Raw genomic sequence first — 21,348 nt, forward strand, 5'->3', positions numbered from 1 at the left:
AACAAATAAAAGAAGCCAGACAAAATGTACATATAGTACGTATATGTAAACATACATATACATATGCGTATATGCATACACGTATGTTTAGAATTCCACTTATATAACATTCTAGAAAATACATACTCATCTATAGTGCCAAAAAGCAGATCAGTGGTTATCAAGGTGTAGAAGGGGAATTACAGAAGGGCAGGAGCAGACTTTTAGTGGTGACAGGGTTTGTTCATCTTTACTGCAGTGATGAACTCATCAGTGTTGCACATGTCCAACTGCACAGTGTAAGTATGGTCACTTTAGTGTTTGTCACTTGTAGCTATGGTGACTCCTGAAGAGTGCGCAGGAGCCAGCGGACAAGGAAAGAGGACTGAGGTGCTTCTCAATACTGGAGAATGGAAAGCAGGAAGAACAAGGGCATGGGATTCCAGACCATTCAAGATGATGGCTCCAAAGTCTCTAAACTAATGAAGGTAAGCAGCAGTTTAGAATGAAACAAAGGATAACGTACTAAATCAATCACAATTTCCACCCCTTTTACACCTGGTCCCATAAAAAGTGAGTCAATCAGGGTCAGCTTCTCCACTCTAGGTCCCTTGAGGTTCACACTGATCCCATGCTGTACCTAGTACAGCATTAAAATTGCAAACAAGCAAAAGGAAACCCTCAAATGACACAGAGCTCTGTGCCTAAAAGGAGGGGGCCTTTTAAAAATCTTGAAGCTAAACAGGTCTTACTTGAAAGAATGGTAGGTTATACTACTCATTTCAGCATTTTCTCTCAGTCTCTTCATTGTTTCCATGTATTTTAAAGATGTGAGAAAGAAACTACATGCCTTCACCCCACAAAGCTTACTGCCTCCATGAACATGACTTTAGAATCCAATCATCTTCATTACCATAGCTTTACTATTCCCAGATGCTTGCTCTGGAGCTAACTGTTCATCACAAGAACTTCTGAAAAACATCAATCCTTTAATAGGAAGCACCAACGAACAAGTTTCCTCCTAAAACTCTTTGATCCCTTGCCTCAAAATCCTTGCCTGGCAATTGCCACCAATCCCAAACTGTTACATTGTGATCCTTACCCAGTCCTGATCAAGACCCTGCATTGAAAGACCTGCCTTAAACCAAACTTCCAATTCTCAATAAAATCCAACCTTGCGTTTCCCCCTCCAAGCTCTGCCAAAGCTTAGTATTGAGGTGGTGTTTTTCCTCACCACAGGAAGCAATAAACTCAACTTTGTCTTATCAGCTGGTGGGTTGGTGATATCTGGGGAGCCAGCATTCAAAAACTGTTGTTAAATAAAATGAATATGCTGCAAATGACAACATGGAAACTTATTTGGGTGATAACAGTGACTAACAATTGATGAACAATTGGGGAATACCAACTTACATTTTATTCTGGACATCTAGATCTACATATTCATATTTTATTAATGGCCTATATTTAGATGGAAAAAATATAGAAAATGTTTAGTACACCTTCAAGTGACACCAAGACAACTCACAGTGAAGTGTACCAAAGTGAAGAATTTATGGAAATACAAGTTCCAAAATTAAAAATTTATTTTTTAAATATTAGAATATTTTTGAAAGAAACTACACCCATCTCAAATGAGGAAGGACAGAAGTTAATTGACCTCCAGACTGTTTCACCCTCAACTTCGCAAACCCAAATCTGTATCAGAGTAGCATCCCCACATATGAGTACATGGGGTCCTCGTCTGACCAGTGCACTATTCCACCTGTGCTCCCTGTACTGGCCACGGATTCCCTGTGCACCCCCTTCTCTCCCACTTCCGGTCCAGTCAGTTAGGTCTTAGCTTCACTTCAATTGCTCAATCTCTCTCAATCCATCCAGGGCTTCAACAGCCCTCTTTGAGCTTCCGTCCACTTTCTTGCCTACCCTAACTGTGTTCAATCCTGGCCCCCCTGGCTCACTCACTCCTCTCTGGCATCCTTGTCCTGGCATTCCCAACCACAATCACTCCCAGTGCCTTTCTTATTCTCAGTTATTAAATGGGAAATATTCCTAACCCATATAGCTGAGGAACAAAAAAAGAAAGATGTGAAATTACTGTTTTCTCTAAATCACTCTACAAGCATCAACTATTATGACTACTACTGCTACTGAGTTAAGAACCATGCTAATTCAATACGTAACAAATTTGTGTTATTTTAGTTCAACTGAAGCTTCACTGAGTTTGATAATTCTGCCAGTTGCCTCTTGGTCATCTTACATCACACTCTCTAAAATGACATTCCAAAGGTGTCCCAGTCAGAGATGAGCTCTAGTTCCAGCTCTGCTACCCATTTAAGGTCATTTCGGGCAATAACAAACACAGTCTAGGGCAAGTTTATTATTTAAAAATACACACACACACACACATATATATACACACTCACACACATATATATGTATATATGTATGGTTGAACTAAATTGTTTCTAAGATCTCTTGAAGCTCTGTGTTTCTCAGACCCTACTTTACTGGGAAAATTTAAAGCATCAAACACTGATCTCTCCTCTTCTGCTTTTCAAAATGTTTCTGTATCTAACCTCGATTCCTTCTTTCCTTTCCTTGAATACTCCAACCACCTGTACTCTCCACACCATGTCTACTTTCTTTTTCCTAGGGACTGCCCACCCTCATATCAGCATCTGCACTCCCACTTCTTTCCTCCTTCCTTCCTTCCTTCCTTCCTCCTTTCTTCCTCCCTCTCTCCCTCCCTTCCTCTCTTTCTTTCTCCCTCCCTCCCTCTCTCTCTCTCTTTCTTTCTTTATCTTTGGCTGCGTTGGGTCTTCTTTGCTGCACACGGGCCTTCTCTAGTTGAGGTGCACGAGCTTCTCATTGCGGTGGCTTGCCTATGTTGTGGGGCACAGGCTCTAGACACGTGGGCTTCAGTAGTTGCAGCACGCAGGCTTCAGTAGTTGTGGCTTGCAGGCTCTAGAGCGCAGGCTCAGTAGTTGTGGCGCGCGGGCTTAGATGCTCTGGGGCATGTGGGTTCTTCCCGGACCAGGGCTTGAACCCGTATCCCCTGCATCGGCAGGCGGATTCTTAACCACTGCACCACCAGAAGTCCACTGACTTCTTTATATGAATACCTATCTTCCCTTCTTTGAAAAAGGATATTTTCACTTGATCCTCCAAGTCCTCTCTAGCTGCTATCCTGTACTCCCTTCCACCGGCACTTCCTACAATTACTACCAATACATCTCACATTCCTCGGCCTAAAACGTGGCTTCTCTTAAGATCTTTTGCTGGGACTTCCCTGATGGCACAGTGGTTAAGAATCCGTCTGCCAATGCAGGGGACACGGGTTCGAGCCCTGGTCCGGGAAGACCCCACATGCCACAGAGCAACCAAGCCCGTGTACCACAACTACTGAGCCCGTGTGCTGCAACTACTGAAGCCCACGCGCCTAGAGCCCGTGCTCCGCAACAAAAGAAGCCACTGCAATGAGAACCTCGTGCACCACAACGAAGAGTAGCCCCCACTTGCCGCAACTAGAGAAAGCCTGTGCACAGCAACGAAGACCCAATGCAGCCATAAATAAAAATAAAGAAAGAAATTGAGAGGGAAATTAAATGAATGAGTATTATAAAAATATAAAAGATCTTTTGCTAAATTCCATGTTCTCTGCCCCTTCCTCATTTCTAAATACTAGTGAGAATATCCTCTAAGCAATTCTCTGGACCACAGAACTTTCTCTCAGTATGTCTCCAGGTCCTAAACAATGAGAAGGTCATGTTAATAATGCCGTTATAAGAAAAGACTACAAAATGGCACAGGAGTATACCATAACAGCAGAATATAACACACTTCCTGCACTTCTTTCATTAATTCCATAAGAGTTTTGCCTTTACTGCAACTTGAATGGAGAAGGCACTTAAAAGAATTTCAATGGACCAAATATTAACCAGCCTCCGATGTGCAAACTGATTTTATAATGGTCCTTGACCTGGAAATACAGGTGCATTCAAATATACACCCTGATAAGAAAGGACATACAGAGGATAGAGTTCAGTGACACAAAGCTTGCCAAGTCAAAAGTTCCTTGCAATAAACTCTAAAAGTATGCAATATTTTAGATATGGTTTAGAAAATGCTCATCCTTGTCTAAGAAATCTTAACAGAACAGGTTACACATGGCAACACCTACTCTCAGGAAAAAAATCCCGCTGGGTATGTATTAATGAAAACCAATAGTGTGGCATCTATAAATAAATAAATAAATATGCAGTGAGGTAACCCACTCACAGATAGCTAGAGACAACAGTTCTAATGAGTCAAATCAAACCAGAGAAGTAGTTTCCATTTTAAATATATTAGGGTGTTAAGAAACTAATTAATTCAAAAGTTATTTTATGGATGGCTTCCTTGAACATGTTTTTTCTTATTAAAAGCTTGTTCCAGTTAAGGAAGTGAACATGGGGAAGCTGGTATTTCCTTGATTCTAAACTGTATCAGTGCTAAAACAAAACAAACCCCAACCTAATTAATTCTATTTTTGTTCTAGTTTCCAAGGCAGTTTTCACAAAAACTATTCTTTGCCCACTCTTTTTAGCTTTGTAACATCAACCTTCAGAAGCTAGAAACTGTTACACTTTGTATAATTCCTTGATACATATGTTCTATCACAGACTCATTGTATTCCACCTGCCTATCAAGGGTAGGGGGAAAAATAGGATCTGTCTTCCCATTGATTCTAAAGTTTCATGCCTAAAATCACTGTTAAATTTATTATTTCATGATATTGTGGGATATGTTCCTGCCAGAGCTTTATAAGGGGTGACCTCAAGTTCATCAACAGCAAGTTTCAGGTGGAACCTCCCCCAAATTAGAACTTCTGAGTTCTGATGAGTGAGTGAGTCTCAGCAACAGTGCAAACCAGAAAAAAGGGAATCAGGAAACAGTTTCTAGTTCCAAAAGGCCACCGACTTGACCTTGAGCAATCTACTTCACTTCTGTAATTCAAACTGCAATACCTGCTTCCAAAAAAGAATGCTTCTAGGAATAGCTTAAGTGCTTTGAGTTTCTAAGATAAAATGGAATTTTATAAACAGAAGATTTCATAAAACAATCTATTGCCTGGCCCAATTTCCTAAACTTATTACCAAATAAGCTGCACTTTGACTTTCTTCTACCTTTAAAAAGAATAGTGGCATTACATCTGCTTACAAAGGCAATCTACAGAAATGGGAATTTTAAAAGTCCTCATGAATTAACGTGTCAGGTAAAATGAAATCTACTGCTGCACTGTCGGCCGTGGAGGGTCACAACTGGGTCACGTGTAGGAGCCTCTCAAACGTCCAAAATCTATTATACTGAAAAAGGATAGAGGAAACGAAAGTGCTGATGGGGGAGCGCGAGAAGCCAAGCCTCCAGCGTCAGGATCCAATGACATGTTAGAAGCGAAGGTGCATGACTTAAGTTTAGTTCTTACTAACTGTGTTCCTCTCCCGAGAAGAGGTGTGAAGTGGCAGCTACTAGAAAGCTGCAGCTCTCAGGGTGGCAGGCTCCATCCCGATTCTAGCGTCGGCCCCAGATCCCGGGAAGGGCGACTGGAATGGGCAGAAACTAAATTAGAGTCAAGTTGAATTATCCAGCTACCCTGGCAGCGGTCGAGGTCATACTGGGAAACGCACCATCGCTAGGGTCCGGGTCCCACTTGAGGGAGAAGGAAACAAAGCCAGGCCGGGAGGGCGGCGCAGCCCGCAACTTCACCTGACATTCAGTGGGGCCCCACCCTCCCTCCCAGGTGTCTCGGCCCCAGCCAGGACCCAGCCGGGGCGCGGGTGTGCGCCTCTCGCGGCTCTACTTACTTTGTCACTGGTGCTCTCGGTTTCGTGGTCGCCGCCGGCCGCCTCTCCCTCGCGGGGTGGCGGCGCCACCGCTCCCACGGGGCCGGGGCAGCCTCCCCGGTGCCTGAGCTCCCACATGTCCCGCTCCCGCGCGGCCGTGGCGCTCTCCTCCAGCGTCCCGAAACCCGAGCTGCACGCGCGGACTCGCCGGCTGGCCGCCCTGCCACCCCGCAGCTACACACCCGACGTCCCGCAAAGCCACGGCCACTAACACGCCCCCACCGTGGAGGCGCCGCCGCCGCCTCCTGCCGCGCCGGGTCACCCCCAAAACGGCATCAACGAGCGAGCGCTCGAGGCCGCCCCCTGCGAGCGCGGGGCCGGTAGAGAGAAGAGGGGCGGGAGCCGGGGGCGAGCTCGGAGTGCGGGGCAGGCTCGGGGCGCCCGGCCCGAGCGGAGAAGGTGGGGGCGCGGCGGAGCACGGCCGCTGGTTGCCAGGTGCGCGTCCCCACGCAGAGGCCCAGGTGGGAGGAGAAGAAAGGACGGGGAGGGAAGGAGGAAGCGTGACCCGTTTTAGCGCTTCACCGGGCTCCGGCCGCCCGGGCCCTGCCACTCCCCGCCCCGCCCCCAGACTCAGGAGTCGGCAGGTCCCGGCCCCCCTACACCTTTCTCTGGGTTGCTGCCTCCCGCAGCCAGGTCACGCGCCGCAAGCCCCGCCCCACCCCGCCCCTCTGCGCTGCACTGCGGTTCCCACAGCCCCGCCTCCATCGCGGAGGGGTGACGTCATGGGTCCGGACCGAGGCTCCGCCCGGGTCTCTGCGAGCACACAGGTGGCGGCGCTGAGAAAATGTGCGGGCTGGAACAAAGGTGAGGAGCAGGGAGGTGGAGGAGGGATGAGCAGCTTGCTTAGAAGTGAGGCGTGAGAACTTGTGGACTCGTCACGGAGCAACTGGGCTGAAAGAACTACTCGAAGACGCCTGGTCAATACTGACAGCACTCAGCACTACCCCTTCGAACGGCTCCGCGGCCGCCGCAGCTTGATACACCGCGGAGTGTCGGAGGTTCAGAGGCGACCAGAAGCAGAAACTTGTCTGGCAGGAGGAACTCGATGACTTCGCGGCATTGTGACCCAGTGGCATCGCTTGCAAAATAGGAGATGCCTTTGCCTCACTGGGCGTCCCGGGTTGGCCAGTTTCAACCACATACCCAAACTCTGTCTCCAAGGAACTCGAGTATTGAATCTCTCAAAATTCACTGCCTAGGGCCTGAAGAGAGAACCAAGACCCTGAGGTGCCAGGGGATGCAGTTGCCAACCAGCTAATCTCTAAGCAGTCATAGACCTTGGGCTGCTAAAGTTGGAACAGGAAGGGCACAAGATCCGCATTAATTCCGTTCCAAATCCTGTTAGAAGGTGATTAGTTTTCTTGACATGTATGTACCACCTGGTCATTACTGACAAGCTGACAAATGGGAGGCGGGGGGAGGAGACAGGCCGTCATACAAACAGGACAACGTTCAGGAAAGCACCCTTATAGAAATAAATCAACAATAGAAATTTCTTCAGGTCATTACTGACACCCTGAAAATAAGTAAGGTTGTTCCGAAAATTGAATAACAAGCAAAAACAGAAAGTCAAAGTAGGAGGCATTGAAAAGCAGAGCACAAAGACATTATTTTACTTCATCAAACAAATCTTTAAAGCTCTGAGCTCAGATTAGGTCACCATATTATCAAAGGGATAGAGAGAAGAATCAGTCAGTCTTATGGGAAGAGTAACAAAAATGACAAAAGATATGCAAATAAGTCCTTTGAGTCACAGTCATGGTGCGGTTTTCCTTAAGGAACAGAAGACTATGGGGTGACTAGTTTAATCAATTGTTCTTCATTTCTTTGGAGGACCAGAGATGAAACACTGCCTGATGGTCAGGAACATAAGGTTGAAGAGACTGCTGAAGGCAGTGGTGGAGTTTCCCACCTGAGTCCTAGTTCCACCAATGCCACTAACTGGGTGTGGCCTTGGATAAGTCATTAAGCCTCAATGTCACCAACTATGAAGTGGATAGTAAGGAGGATGGCCTCTGTGGTCCCTTCCAGCTTACACACGATTCTGCAACTAAAGCCTCTCTCTATCAGAACCCAGACCTTCCTTTCTCCCATGCCTCAAGAAAAGGGGACCTAGCATTGCACCTGAATGATTTCCTCCTTCCCCTTCCCCTAGTAAACCCAATAGCTCCATTGACTTTCTCCGCCCTTTGCTGCAGGAGAAAAAGTGGTAATGAGAAAAGTGGCAGGAGGGAACAACAGAGGACAGGAATGCACGCCACGCGAAATAGTATTCCCTGACCCAGGAAATGTGGGACCAGGGCAGAGACTGCCAGACTAGAGTGGTTTACTACTTTATCTCACCCTTCTTTAAGCTCTGTATTTCAGTGGAAATGGTCATTTCTTTCTGCCTTCATTATAGTTATTGCCACTCGTTGAGTGATTACACTGAACCCAGACAGATGGAACCACTGTTTATTCATCTTCACAGCCCAATCCCTTGCCACAGGGCTGGTCCCCACTCTCATACAGTCAACACTTTTGTTGAAAAAAATGAACGAAGGAATGAATGAATGGCAGAGGTATAGCATAACCAGGGAAAGATATATAGTATTTGTATTTTTTTTAACTAGAAAGGTCTATATTAGTCTTAGAAAGGTACTCACGTGTCTTTGTTTTCACTTTATGTGAAAAGGAGAAAGATTGATTTTAAGATGTATTAAAACGGGGTTACAGTAATGACTGGTGCAGTTTACTTAAGGTATATTATGATATAGTCAACCAGAACTGGCCTTACTGAGCCCTATAGTCTCAAACTTTTTTAACGTCTTCTTTTCTTTTTCATTTTTATCTTTCATTTTTCTTCATTCAGAGAGCTTACGTTCTCAAAGTTTATTACATTTATGTTCGATGACACAAAATCTGGCACGTAATGGTTTCTAAGGCCTCACCTGTTAGGTTTATAAGAATTTAATCTGCTAGGGCTTCCCTGGTGGCGCAGTGGTTGAGAATCTGCCTGCCAATGCAGGGAACACGGGTTCGAGCCCTGGTCTGGGAAGATCCCACATACCGTGCAGCAACTAGCCCCGTGAGCCATAATTACTGAGCCTGCGCATCTGGAGCCTGTGCTCCGCAACAAGAGAGGCCGCGATAGTGAGAGGCCCGCGCACCGCGATGAGAAGTGGCCCCCACTTGCCGCAACTGGAGAAAGCCTCGCACAGAAATGAAGAGCCAACACAGCCATAAATAAATAAATAATTTTAAAAAAAAAAGAATTTAATCTGCTAAAGGGCACCATGTAAACTCAAAGCACATGCATAGGCTAATCACAGGAGACACTCGGCCAACATTTCTTGGTTGATTTATAGATTTTCTACTTTAGTGATATTGAAATGATTTGTAACTCTTAGCAAGGCATTTGCTAAAGAGGAAAGAGAAAGTCCTAACTATTTATATGATTTTTATTAGATTTTTTTTTTACCTCCGCTTTTGCCCAAAGATGGAGGGACCTTGCCCGAAGTAGTAAGCTTATGAGATGGAGAGACCCCTTATCACCCTCTTCCCTGAGTACCCTCAAAATGTTCCCAGAGTGATAAACATTCCCCTCTTGTGTGGGGATTTGAGCTGCTTTCCACATCAGAGGCTCAAAGGCGCTCAACTGGAATGTCCCCAGCCTGCCAGGGAAAGAAGAAATCTTCCTCAGCCAAGCGTTTCTGGTTGCTTGGACACCCGCATTATAGTTTTTGTCGCTTGACCTATCTTCCTCTGTTGCCCTCCGTCCAGTTCCATCTGTAAGTCAGAGATAGAAATTTATGATTTAGGCCAACCAGAGAAACATTTTGTGGTAAATTATTGAAGGACAATTTATGTTTACATTCTTATTTTCAATGAAACTGCACAGGAAAACAACAGTGTACCATCAATTACATCTGACTATCAGAGGAGCAAGTACAGTGATATAGTAAGAAGCACGGTTTTATATACGGGCGACCCTGGTTTCAAGTCATAGCTCCGCCATCTTCTAGGTGTGACCCAATTAAATTTATAGAACATTTGATCACACACAGCTGAAGGTACATCCTAACTGACGTGCCCAAAGTTTAAGTAATAACTCTTTATGTAACACTTTAAAAAGCATTTTCACATGATTTTATTTATTCTAGTCAACAACCTATGAAGTAGGCAAGACAAATATTATTATTCTTTTTTTTTTTTTTTTTTTTTTTTGCGGTACGTGGGCCTCTCACTGCTGTGGCCTCTCCCATTGCAGAGCACAGGCTCCAGACGCACAGGCTCAGCGGCCATGGCTCACGGGCCCAGCCGCTCCGCGGCATGTGGGATCCTCCCGGACCGGGGCACGAACCCGTGTCCCCTGCATCGGAAGGCGGACTCTCAACCACTGCGCCACCAGGGAAGCCCTATTCTTATTTTACATGGAAAAAAATATGAGGTTCAGCCTGTAAACTACCCAGGTTTGCCAAGGAAATTTGGAATTGAAACCCAGGTTTTTTGTATTTTAAATTCTGTCAGGTTCACTATGTACTGCAAGTAAGTAGTAGCAAAAACAAGTAAATTCTAAGAGAAGACAACTTGTTATAACAATTAAGCACAGGAATTCATCAGCAAACCTGCCTGAATTCAAGTCCCAGCTCTGCCACCTACTGGCCCGTGTCACCAGTCAGGTAACTTAACCCCTCTGTGCCTCAGTGTCCTCATGCATAAAATGAGGATAAAGGTGGGCTTCCCTGGTGGCGCAGTGGTTGCGGGTCTGCCTGCCGAGGCGGGGGAGGGATGTGGGTTCGTGCCCCGGTACGGGAGGGTCCCGCATGCCGCGGAGCGGCAGGAGGGGCCGTGGCAGTGGGAGGCCCGCGTACCGCAAAAAAAAAAAAAAAAATGAGGATAAGGGAGATACTATTTTCCTCCCAGAATTCTTATGAAGATTGAATTGGTTAATATACGTAAAGTACTTAGAACAATGCTTGGGCCTAATGAAGCACTATACAGGTGTTACCTATTATTACCATTTATCAATATATTATTAAAAGCTGCATGTCTCAAGGAGAGCAATATTCAGCTTCTAAACTCACTAAAGCTGCAACACCCCAGAAGACTTTGAAGAAAAAGGGACATGCTGACATTGCTTTGGTAAAGTGCATAGAAATTATGAAATGAGGTAGGGAAACTTTGCAAATAATTGCAAAGAAATCATCAGCCTATCAAATTAATTAATTTTTGCTTTATCCTTCAGCAGTAGTAAGAACTAGAATCAATTTACTACCATGTAGTTTGCATATTTATGATGACTGCAGAATTCCTTCCATTTCTAGCTTCTCCACTGAATCATAGTAAATCTGAGCAAATTATATTTTGGTGATTTAATTCCTTTGTAAAACAGGTAGTATATTCCTTATTTATTTATTTTTGGCTGCATTGGGTCTCTGTTGCTGCGTGCGGGCTTTCTCTAGTTGCGGTGAGCGGGGGCTACTCTTCGTTGCGGTGTGTGGGCTTCTCATTGCGGTGGCTTCTCTTGTTGCAGAGCACAGTCTCTAGGCATGCAGACTCAGTAGTTGTGGCTTCTGGGCTCTAGAGCACAGGCTCAGTAGTTGTGGACTTAGTTGGGCTTAGCTGCTCTGCGGCATGTGGGATCTTCCCAGACCAGGGCTTGAACCCGTGTCCCCTGCATTGGCAGGTGGTTTCTTAACCACTGCACCACCAGGGAAGTCCCTATTCCTTCTAGGACTTTGTAAGTTATATTCTAAAAGAATGGGTGTATGTGTGCTTTTGATACTGCATGATTCAACTATTTTTTAAATGTTGAATATAGCTGGATTTATATCTTTTTTGGAGATGGTCATTTAGAGAAGTGGAAGAGATTGGTAACTGTCCTTAGAAGAGTAAATCACTGATTTGCTTCAAATTATATCAATTATCTCTGTTCAACAAATGACTGAAATCCAGAAGTATCAGTCAAGGTCCTTAGATGCAAGTCTGGCTGACTTAGGCAAAGAATTTATTGAAAGGTTAATAAGAAGCTCACAGAACTCTTTGGAAAGCTGGAGGACCCAGCATAGAAAACTGGCAGAAACAAAGGATGCCCAGCAGCAGCAAGGACCATAGTCAAAGCCATACCCATACCAGCCAACTAGGGCCCACATTGCTAGACCCACTGGCACAGACCACCACAGCTTGCACCATCACTGTGAGGGCGCCAGCCACTGGGTGCCACCGTTGCCATAGCTCACCTTTCCCACTTATGTTTTATTTTACAAACTCTTGTATACTTATACTTTTACAATGGAATCATTTCCTTATAAGACGCAATAATAGCCATAAGATCTCTTTGTGAAAAAAGCCTTACTGATCAGAGAAATAAAAGCTAAACGATTCATGTCTGTTGAAGCCATATCAAATACCATATCTCTTCTAAGACACCCTTTTTAATTTACATTTTAACCTCTCTGAAATCATAGTGTGTCTTACAGTTGATAAGAATAATAAGTAATAAGAAAACATTGTTTTATATTTTAATTGGCCATTTTATTTTTCTTAGCAGTACATAAAATAATGGTGAGATTTTTAGATGATGGTTTAATTGAGTCAATGAAATACAGCACTTTAAAGATTGACTATTGTTGGTCAGGAAGATTACACATCTTGGATTTTTCCAGATCGTCCCAATTATATGTATTTTTTTCAGTAAGTGTATTTATTAAATATATAACCATGTATGACAATGGTTTTAAAAAATCTACAAAACTTTCCCATGTCTTTATATTCTCATAGCAAAAAACAAAAACAAAAGATACATTTTGCTAGACTTTATGAAGCCTAATTTTTGGTTTGGAAAATATCGTCAGCAAGCATGCTTAAAAGATTATTTCAGGGCTTCCCTGGTGGCGCAGGGGTTGAGAGTCCGCCTGCCGATGCAGAGGACACAGGTTCGTGCCCCGGTCCGGGAAGATCCCACATGCCTCAGAGCGGCTAGGCCTGTGAGCCATGGCTGCTGAGCCTGCGCGTCCAGAGCCTGTGTTCTGCGACGGGAGAGGCCACAACAGTGAGAGGCCCGCGTACCCCACCCCAAAAAAAAAAAAAAAAAAAGATTATTTCAGTAGTGAATCTATTTTATTCCCGCATATTACAAAAGGCTTTTAAAATTAGATGTATTTCTAGTAATGCCTATTGTCTGTTGCTCCTCTTTTCTCACAGTTTGATTTAGAAAAAATATATTTATCATATATTAAGAGATTTAATTGATTTGCTCCCCGAATTAATATTAATATCCTAAATTATCATGGACATAAATCAATCTCATCCATCTTCTTAATAACAATAATTTGTGCCTTGATCATTTAGTATCTGATGCATTTTCTGCATTTAACTGGTATGGGTTGATGTATGGGAGTGGGAAGGGGCTGTGGCCTTCACTGTGCCCCCCAGGAAGTTGGGAAGAGCCTAAAGCAGGAAATCGATTAGAGTATCTTTGGGTGGACCAGAAGAGGTTGTTAACCTAATATGCTTAAGAAGGACCTAATACTGCAGTGTGTGTTTTTTTCTCAACAAACCTGGCTTCAGCAACATACCACTCAGACGGTAAATACTGTACTGCTGTGTTCAGGGAACAAATGCCAAAATGACTTACTAACTGGTTCTGCCAAGTTATTTCCAGTATGTTTGAGGAGGAATTAGTGGTGCAATGAAAACATTTTATTGATTTAAAAATCCAGTGCAAGGACACTGAGTTTTTTATAAGGCAAGACTTTCAATTAGCTTACTTGCGGAGCAAATTTAGACAACCTTGTCATTTGGCAATCCAGTCAAGAGAATGCATGAATAGTATCACTCTGCATAAATACAGATTAAAGAAATTACTCAAAACTATGCAATCATTGACATATACTAGAAAAGAGGTTTATAAGTGCTTCAAAACACCAAGAAAATTGTTAATATAGCAATGTCAGGAAAAATTGACAAAGCTTCAGTAATGAGCAAAGGGTCCCTGGCTGTCCTTGCAGTAGGCATTAGGCATTACCTAGCAGTCCTGCTGAGGATTATCTGATACTAAAGAGGGATGCACCTTTGTTGTCTTAGATCAGGCCGCCATGACAAAAATACCATAGACCAGGTGACTTATAAACAGAAGTTTACTTCTTGTAGTTTTGGAGGCTGGACATCCAAGATCAGGGTGCCAGCATGGTTGAGTTCTTGTGAGGGCCCTCTTTCATGTTGTAGACTGCTGACTTCTCCTTGTATTCTCACATAATAGAGAGCAGAGAGAGAAAACCAGCTCTCACATGACTCTTGTAATGTCACTAATCCAATTCATAAAGACTCCACCCTCATCTCATCCTAATTACCTCCCAAAGGCCCCACTGCCTAATACCATCACATGGGAGGTAGGGGTTCAGTATTTGAATTTGTTGGGTGGTGGGGGGGGACACAAACATTCAGTCTATAGCAATTGCCTTTGATCTAATTAGGCTATTTTACAACTCTGTAGGGATGAAAGTTAATCTGTGGAAAACTGATAACCATGCATATGGTTCTTGTTCATGGCAATGTAAGTGAATTTTGTCTGATAGAGAAGTCCTACTGTCTATTTGCTGTCTGCAAGCTGGAAGCTTAGGGAAGCTGGGTGATGTAGTTCCAGTACAAACCCAAAGGCCTGAGAACCAGGGAAGCCAATGGTGTAAATCCCCATCTGAGTCTGTAGGCCCAAGAACCAGGAGTGTGGATGTCCAAGAGTAGGAGAAGATGGATGCCCTAGCTCAAGCAAGAGAACAAATTCACTCGTCCTCCACTACTTCTTTCTATTAGGCCTTCAAAGGATTGAATGATGCTACCCACATTGGTGAGGGCAACCTTTACTCAGTCTACAGATTCAAATGCTAATCTCTTCTGGAAACACCCTCACAAACACACCAAGAAATAATGTTTTACCAGTTGTCTGGGCATTCCTTATCCCAGTCAAGCTGACACATAAAATTAACCATCACAGTGGTACAGCCGGGACCAAACCAGGTCCCACGCTTAATGGAAGAGTTTGTCAGCACTACTTCTGTTTTCTCCTGCAGTTCATCTTCAGCTACGTGCTGCTGAAGTGGTCTCCTTAGCCTTCCCTTGCAGCGTCTCTACCTCCCCATCATCACCTTCTTGACCCCCTCATCTCTCCTCCTTTTCATACAGTACAACTTAGCTCTGTCCCAGCTGTCTCAGTTGTCCTTCCTACTCCTACTATTTCAAATATGCAAAAACATTTATCCTGAAGATGACAAGCAAAAGATATTTCAATTACCAACCAATATTCATCCTCCTGGGAAGGGTGGTTGGAAGTGTGTGTATGGAGCAGGAGGGTAATTTTAAATAATAACTAATTTTGTTTTCCTATAAGATGTGTCTTTGTAAGTTAGTTTTGTTTTTGTTTTTCAAGGATTTTTACTTCTCTTTTCCTGGTATTTGGGAGGTTGCTTAGTGCTTTGGTGATTGACTGGATATGAAGGATGATAGGAATGGATGTGTCAAGGATGACTACAAGGTCTTGACATTGGGGACGACAAGAGAATGGTCATGTTCACCAAAAACAGGGAAATTGGAAAAAGCTGCTACTTCCTCCCTAATCCCAATGGAAATTAGTGGTGGGTGGGAACTGAGAATTTTATTTTGGACATGCACATTTTGAGATGATAGTAATACTCTGAAGTAAAACATTAGGGTAGTAGAAATTGTATATGAGTGTGGTATAAGTGGAGGGAAAAAGATTGAAGATAAAAGACTTAGGAATTGACAGCATATAGGTGTGGGCTGGAGCAGAGAGACTGGAAAGACTCCCTCAGAGAATACATGCAAAATGTTGATTGAGTGAGGCAGGGCAAAGAGAAAGAATCCAAGACAACAACAAGCAAAGAAAGGACGGAGAGGTAAGAAGAGAATCAGAATGTTACAGCAATATGGAAGCCAAACAAGAAAAACATTCAACAAAAACAGTAGCTAACATTTATGAGCTTTTAATAATAGCATGCATTATTTCAGTTGAAATTCTCAATAACTATATGATTGAAGTACTGTTATTATACCTCTTCTCACTAATGAGGAAACTGACTTAGGAAGCTTACAGAATTTTGTCTGAAGTCATAGAGCTGGTAGTCAAATCAAGACTACTAGGACCCTAAAAATCCAAGTTCCTTCACACTACTCTACAGGATGCATTTGAGAATCCAGAGTTTCTGTGCAATTATTTAATCCTCATTGCATACCAGGCTCTGTTACGTGTCTTTTATATACTTACTGAATTTTCCACACTCTGAAGGTCTACTATCCCCAAATAAAATATAGAGAAGTGTTATGTAACTCACCCAAAACTACATGGTTAAGTAATGGAGCTGAGATTTGAACTCTGTCAGTCTGTTCCAGAGTTTATATAAAAAAAGGTTAAGGGGGTGGAGGGAAGCCATTATTCCATTTCAGCAGTTAAGAAACATCGAGCCCTTTCTCACTCTGCAATATATTCCACGGGATGAAACTTTGAAAGCCAACGTCTTAACCTGTGTCAGCTGTCTCCTTACACTGTGTCCACCTTGCAGGCTCAGCCTCTCAGAAAATCCTAACATCTTATCCATTCCATGGTCTCCTGCTGCCTTTTCTCATTTTTGTTCTTCTCAACCATTGCAGGGAAGTTAAAGTTTCTGAAGGGCCCAATAGTCTTCGTTGAGCAGATTTTAGTTAATACTAGAAAATAGCTGACTGTCCTAATGTGGCAAAACTGTCAGTCATGTAGGTATTCTTTACTTTTTTCCTTCTCTATTTCTTTTCTGTCTGCTCAAAGCCAGGACAAATAGTAAATATTTTCCATCACCTCTTAAACTAGTATTCTCTCCTCCCCTCATCCATGAATGGATACGGGAGCAGTGGTTAAAGGGAAATTTTATGTTTTTATTATGAGCAGAAGGTAGGGTGGCCAGATTTAGCAAATAAAAATAAAGGATGCCCATTTGAATTTCAGTTAAAAAATAATTTTTTTTAGTATAAGTATGTCCCATGCAGTATTTGGAACATACTTATACTAAAAATAAATATTCACTGTTTATCTGAAATTGAAATTTAACTAGGCATCCTGTATTTTATCTGGCAACTATACCAGACTATGAATTCAGGTCATTTTTTTTGGAGTTGGCAATTCAAATTAATACAACCCAGTAATTCATGGTACAAAATGAGAAATGGTGCAAAATGGTGCATCTGAAAGGCTGTTCCATTTGAACTCACCTGGAGATATTTATAAACCACATTTCCTGAGTACTCTGATGCTATGTGCAAGGACGCCCACATTCCCCAGGCAAAGGAGCATGGAGATGCAGCTAACATAGAATGAAATTTTATTTGTGCTGTAATTTGAATCTGGGTGACTTGCAGCTGTCTGGTTTCATAGTGAATTTGAGTATTCACTGGCTAAATCTATCTAATTGAAAATTACGGTCATTTCTGACATTTTCGAATTTATTTAAATCAAGTAAATAACTATTTGAAGTCCCTCCAGAGCCTTTCATTTTTAGTTTTAAGCATCCGGTTTAAGTCTTGAGGTAACCTAATTGTCTACTGGGTTACCCACTTTCTCACTCTCTATATACTATACTAATTTCAGACCCTTTTCCTTATCTATAAAACTATTTTAAAAATCTAATCAGAAAGAAATGTGATTGCAGAGGATCAGCCAAGATGGCAGCATAGAAAGACCCTAAGTGCACCTCTTCTCATGGGCACAGCAAAATTACAACTATTCACAGAACAATCATCAGTGAAGAAGATTGGAACCTGCCAGAAAAGACTGTCTACAACTAAAGATATAAAGAAGGAACCCCAGGGCTTCCCTGGTGGCGCAGTGGTTGAGAGTCCGCCTGCCGATGCAGGGGACACGGGTTCGTGCCCCGGTCCGGGAAGATCCCACATGCCGCGGAGTGGCTGGGCCCGTGAGCCATGGCCGCTGAGCCTGCGCATCCGGAGCCTGTGCTCCGCAACGGGAGAGGCCACAGCAGTGAGAGGCCCGCGTACTGCAAAAAAAAAAAAAAGAAGGAACCCCAAGACAAGTGGGATGGGCAGAGTTGAGGTATAGTCAAGTCCCATACTGCCAGGTGGGTGACCCACAAACAGGAGAATGACTACAACTGCAGAGGTTCCTTCTAAGGAGTGATGGGTCTAACTCCACATCAGGTTACCGAGCCCAAGGGTCCTGTGCCAAGTAGATGAACCTCAGAACGCTTGGCTTTGAAGGCCAGCGGGGCTTACTTTTGAAAGACCCAGAGGGCTGTGGGACATAGAAACTCCACTCTTAAGGGCACGCACAAAATCTCATGCTCTGGGACCCAGGGCAGAAGCAGTAATTTGATAACAGCCTGGGTCAGACCTACATGCTAATCTTGGTGAGTCTCTAAGAGCAGCAGGAGGCAACTGGAGCTTAACCTGGGGACACAGACACTGGTAGAAGCCATTATTGGGAGTTTGTTCTACCACATGGACACTGGGGCTGGCAAGCACCATTCTGGAATCCTCCCTTTAGCGTACTGACCTTGGGACCCAGCCCCACTCCCCTGCCTACCACCTGTAGGCACCAGTACTGGGGCACCTCAGGCCAAGCAACTAACTGGGCAGGCACACAGCCCCATCCACCAGAAGAGAGCCTGCCTTAAAACTCCCTCAGCCCACAGCTTCCCCTGGGCACAGCCCTGCCCACCAGAGAGTCCAGGACCTGGTCCCACACACTAGTGTGCAGGCACTAGACTCCGGACCCCTAGGGCCCTGCAGCCAGAAACCCTATGACCCAGCTCCATCCACCAGTGGGCAGGTATCAACCCCAAAATACCAAGCCCCAACCACCATGAAGCATGCCTAGACTTGGGACCAGCCTAACCCACCAGCAGGCAGACACCAGCTCCAGGACAACAACAGCTCCACAGCCCACAGACCCAGCCCACCAGTCAGCAGGCCAACACCTGCCCCGGGACTGGCTGGGCCCTGACCCCACCTACAAGAAGGCCAAAACAAGTTTCAGGATACCCTGGACCCTACAGCCAGCTGCATCAGGAGCTGACACCCCCCCATCAGTGGTCCAACACCAGCTCTAGGACCCCTGGGCCCTGCAACCAGACCCCAGGACCTGGCTCTGCCAGTGGGCTGGCACTAGACGCAGGTCTGATTTTACATTCTGGTGGGCAGACACCAGCCCTGGGATCTCCTGGACCCCAAATTGGCACATCAGCCAGCAGCTGGAAGGCTCCACATGAGGCATGCCCTGGCAACCAACCAGACCAGGGGCCAACCAAGCCTACCAAACCAAACACAATTGTCAGTCCACCACAACAGAAGGATCCACACAGCCCAAAGAGGGGGCACCTATAACATATAACTCTGATGACCAGAGGGCAGTGCACTGCTGAGATGCACAGGACATCTCCTACAAAAGGCCACTTCTCCAAGGCAGGACAATATAACCAACCTACCGCATATATAGAAAAGAAAATAACAGTAAGTTAGGCAAAATGAGTCAACAAAGGAATATTCCAAATGAAGGGAACTAAGTGAAGTGGAGATAGACAATCTACCCAAGAAAGAGTTCAGGGTAAAGATGATCAAAGAACTCCAGAGGATACACAGAGCAAGAAGTTAGAAGTTTTAAACAAATAGTTGGAAAATATAAAGAAGAACCAAACAGAGATGAAGAATACAGTAATTGAAATGAAAAATACACTAGAAGCAATCAACAGTAGATTAAATGATACAGAGGAATGGATCCGCAAGCTGGAAGACAGTGGAAATCACTGAAGGTGAACAGAAAAACGAAAAAAGAATAAAAACAAATGAGGACAGTTTAAGAGAACTCTGCGACAACATCAAGCATACTAACATTCACATTATAAGAGTCCCAGAAGAAAGAGAGAAAGGGGCAGAGAACATATTAGACATAAGGGCTGAAAACTTCCCAAACCTGGGAAAGGAAACAGATTTCCAAGTTCAGAAAGTACAGAGTCCCATACAGGATCAACCCAAAGAGGAACATGCCAAGATACATTGCAACTAAAATGGCAAAAATTAAAGATGAAGAGAGATTATTAAAAACAACAAGGAGAAGCAGTAAGTTGTATAAAAAGGAATTCCCACAAGGCTATTAGCTGACTTTTCAGCAGAAACTCTGAAGTCCAGAAGGGAGTGTCACAATATACATAAAGTGATGGAAGAGAAAAACCTACAACAAAGAATATTCTACACAGCAAGTCTCTTGTTCAGATTTCATGGAGAGAGCAACAAACAAATGAAATCTAAAAGAGTTTGGCACCACCAAATGAGTTTATGAGCAATGTTAAAGGGATTTCTCTAAGCAAAAAGTAAAGGCCATGAGAAACATGAAAATTACAAATGAAAAAGCTCATCAGTAAAGGCAAATATACAGTAAAGTTAGAAAATCAACCACATACAAAGGTAGTAGGAAGGTTAGCAGACAAAAGTAGTAAAATCATCTATATCCAGGATAAGCAGATAAGGGATACACAAAACAATTAGATGTAAAATATATTGTCAAAAACAGTAATTGTGAGGAGAGGAGAGTATAAACACAGTTTTCATAAAATGCGTTTGAAATTAAAAGTTTATCAACTTAAAAAAATCACAGAGCTATATATAGATATGATTGTTATAACAATCATACATATGTAGATAGATAGCTAGATGGATAGATAGACAGATAGATATAAATATCTGTGATTTTTTTATATCTGTGTATAAATCTCATGGTAAACACAAGCCAAAAATCAATAATAGATACACACACAAAAACAAGAAAAGAATCCAGGCATAACACTAAAGATAGTCATCAAATCATACAAGAACAGAAGAAAAAGAGAACAAAAACGAACTACAAAAACAACCCCCAAACAATTAACAAAATAGCAATAAGAACATATGTATCAATAGGTACTTTCAGTGTAAATAGACTAAATGTTCCAACCAAAAGACATAGAGTGACTGAATGGATACAAAAACAAGGCCTGTATATATGCTGCTTATAAGAGACTCACTTTAAATCTAAAGACACACACAGACTGAAAGTGAAGGGATGGAAAAAGGTATTCAATGCAAATGGAAATCAAAAGAAAGCCAGGGTAGCAATACTTGAATCAGACAAAATAGACTTTAAGACCATTACAAGAGAAAAAGTGTGACATTACATAATGATATAATCAAGGGATCAATCCAAGAAGAAGATATAACAATTGTAAATACATATGCACCCAACATAGAAACACCTAAATACACAAAGCAAATATTAACAGACATAAAGGGAGAAACTGACAGTAACACAATAATAGTAGTGTGTTAATAATAATAACCCAACTTACATCAATGGACAGATCACCCAGACAGAAAATCAATAAGAATACACTGGTCTTAAATGACACATTAGGCCAAATGGATTAACAGATAGATATATATATATAAAACATTCCATCCAAAAGCAGCAGAA

The 21,348-nt window shown here is 43.3% G+C and overlaps 1 protein-coding gene across 1 annotated transcript in view; it reads right to left on the reverse strand.

Moving 5' to 3' along the window:
- CDS1 (CDP-diacylglycerol synthase 1) overlaps positions 1 to 6,390 on the reverse strand; it is a 69,115-nt gene extending 62,725 nt beyond the window's left edge. Inside the window, exon 1 of the mRNA XM_060011662.1 lies at positions 5,826 to 6,390. Within this exon, the coding sequence (XP_059867645.1) occupies positions 5,826 to 5,942 (117 nt within the window). The 5' untranslated portion in view covers positions 5,943 to 6,390. The remainder of the gene's footprint in view (positions 1 to 5,825) is intronic.
- Positions 6,391 to 21,348: the final 14,958 nt, after the last annotated feature.

Source organism: Delphinus delphis, chromosome 5 (assembly GCF_949987515.2).
Source record: "Delphinus delphis chromosome 5, mDelDel1.2, whole genome shotgun sequence".
Taxonomy (NCBI): domain Eukaryota; kingdom Metazoa; phylum Chordata; class Mammalia; order Artiodactyla; family Delphinidae; genus Delphinus; species Delphinus delphis.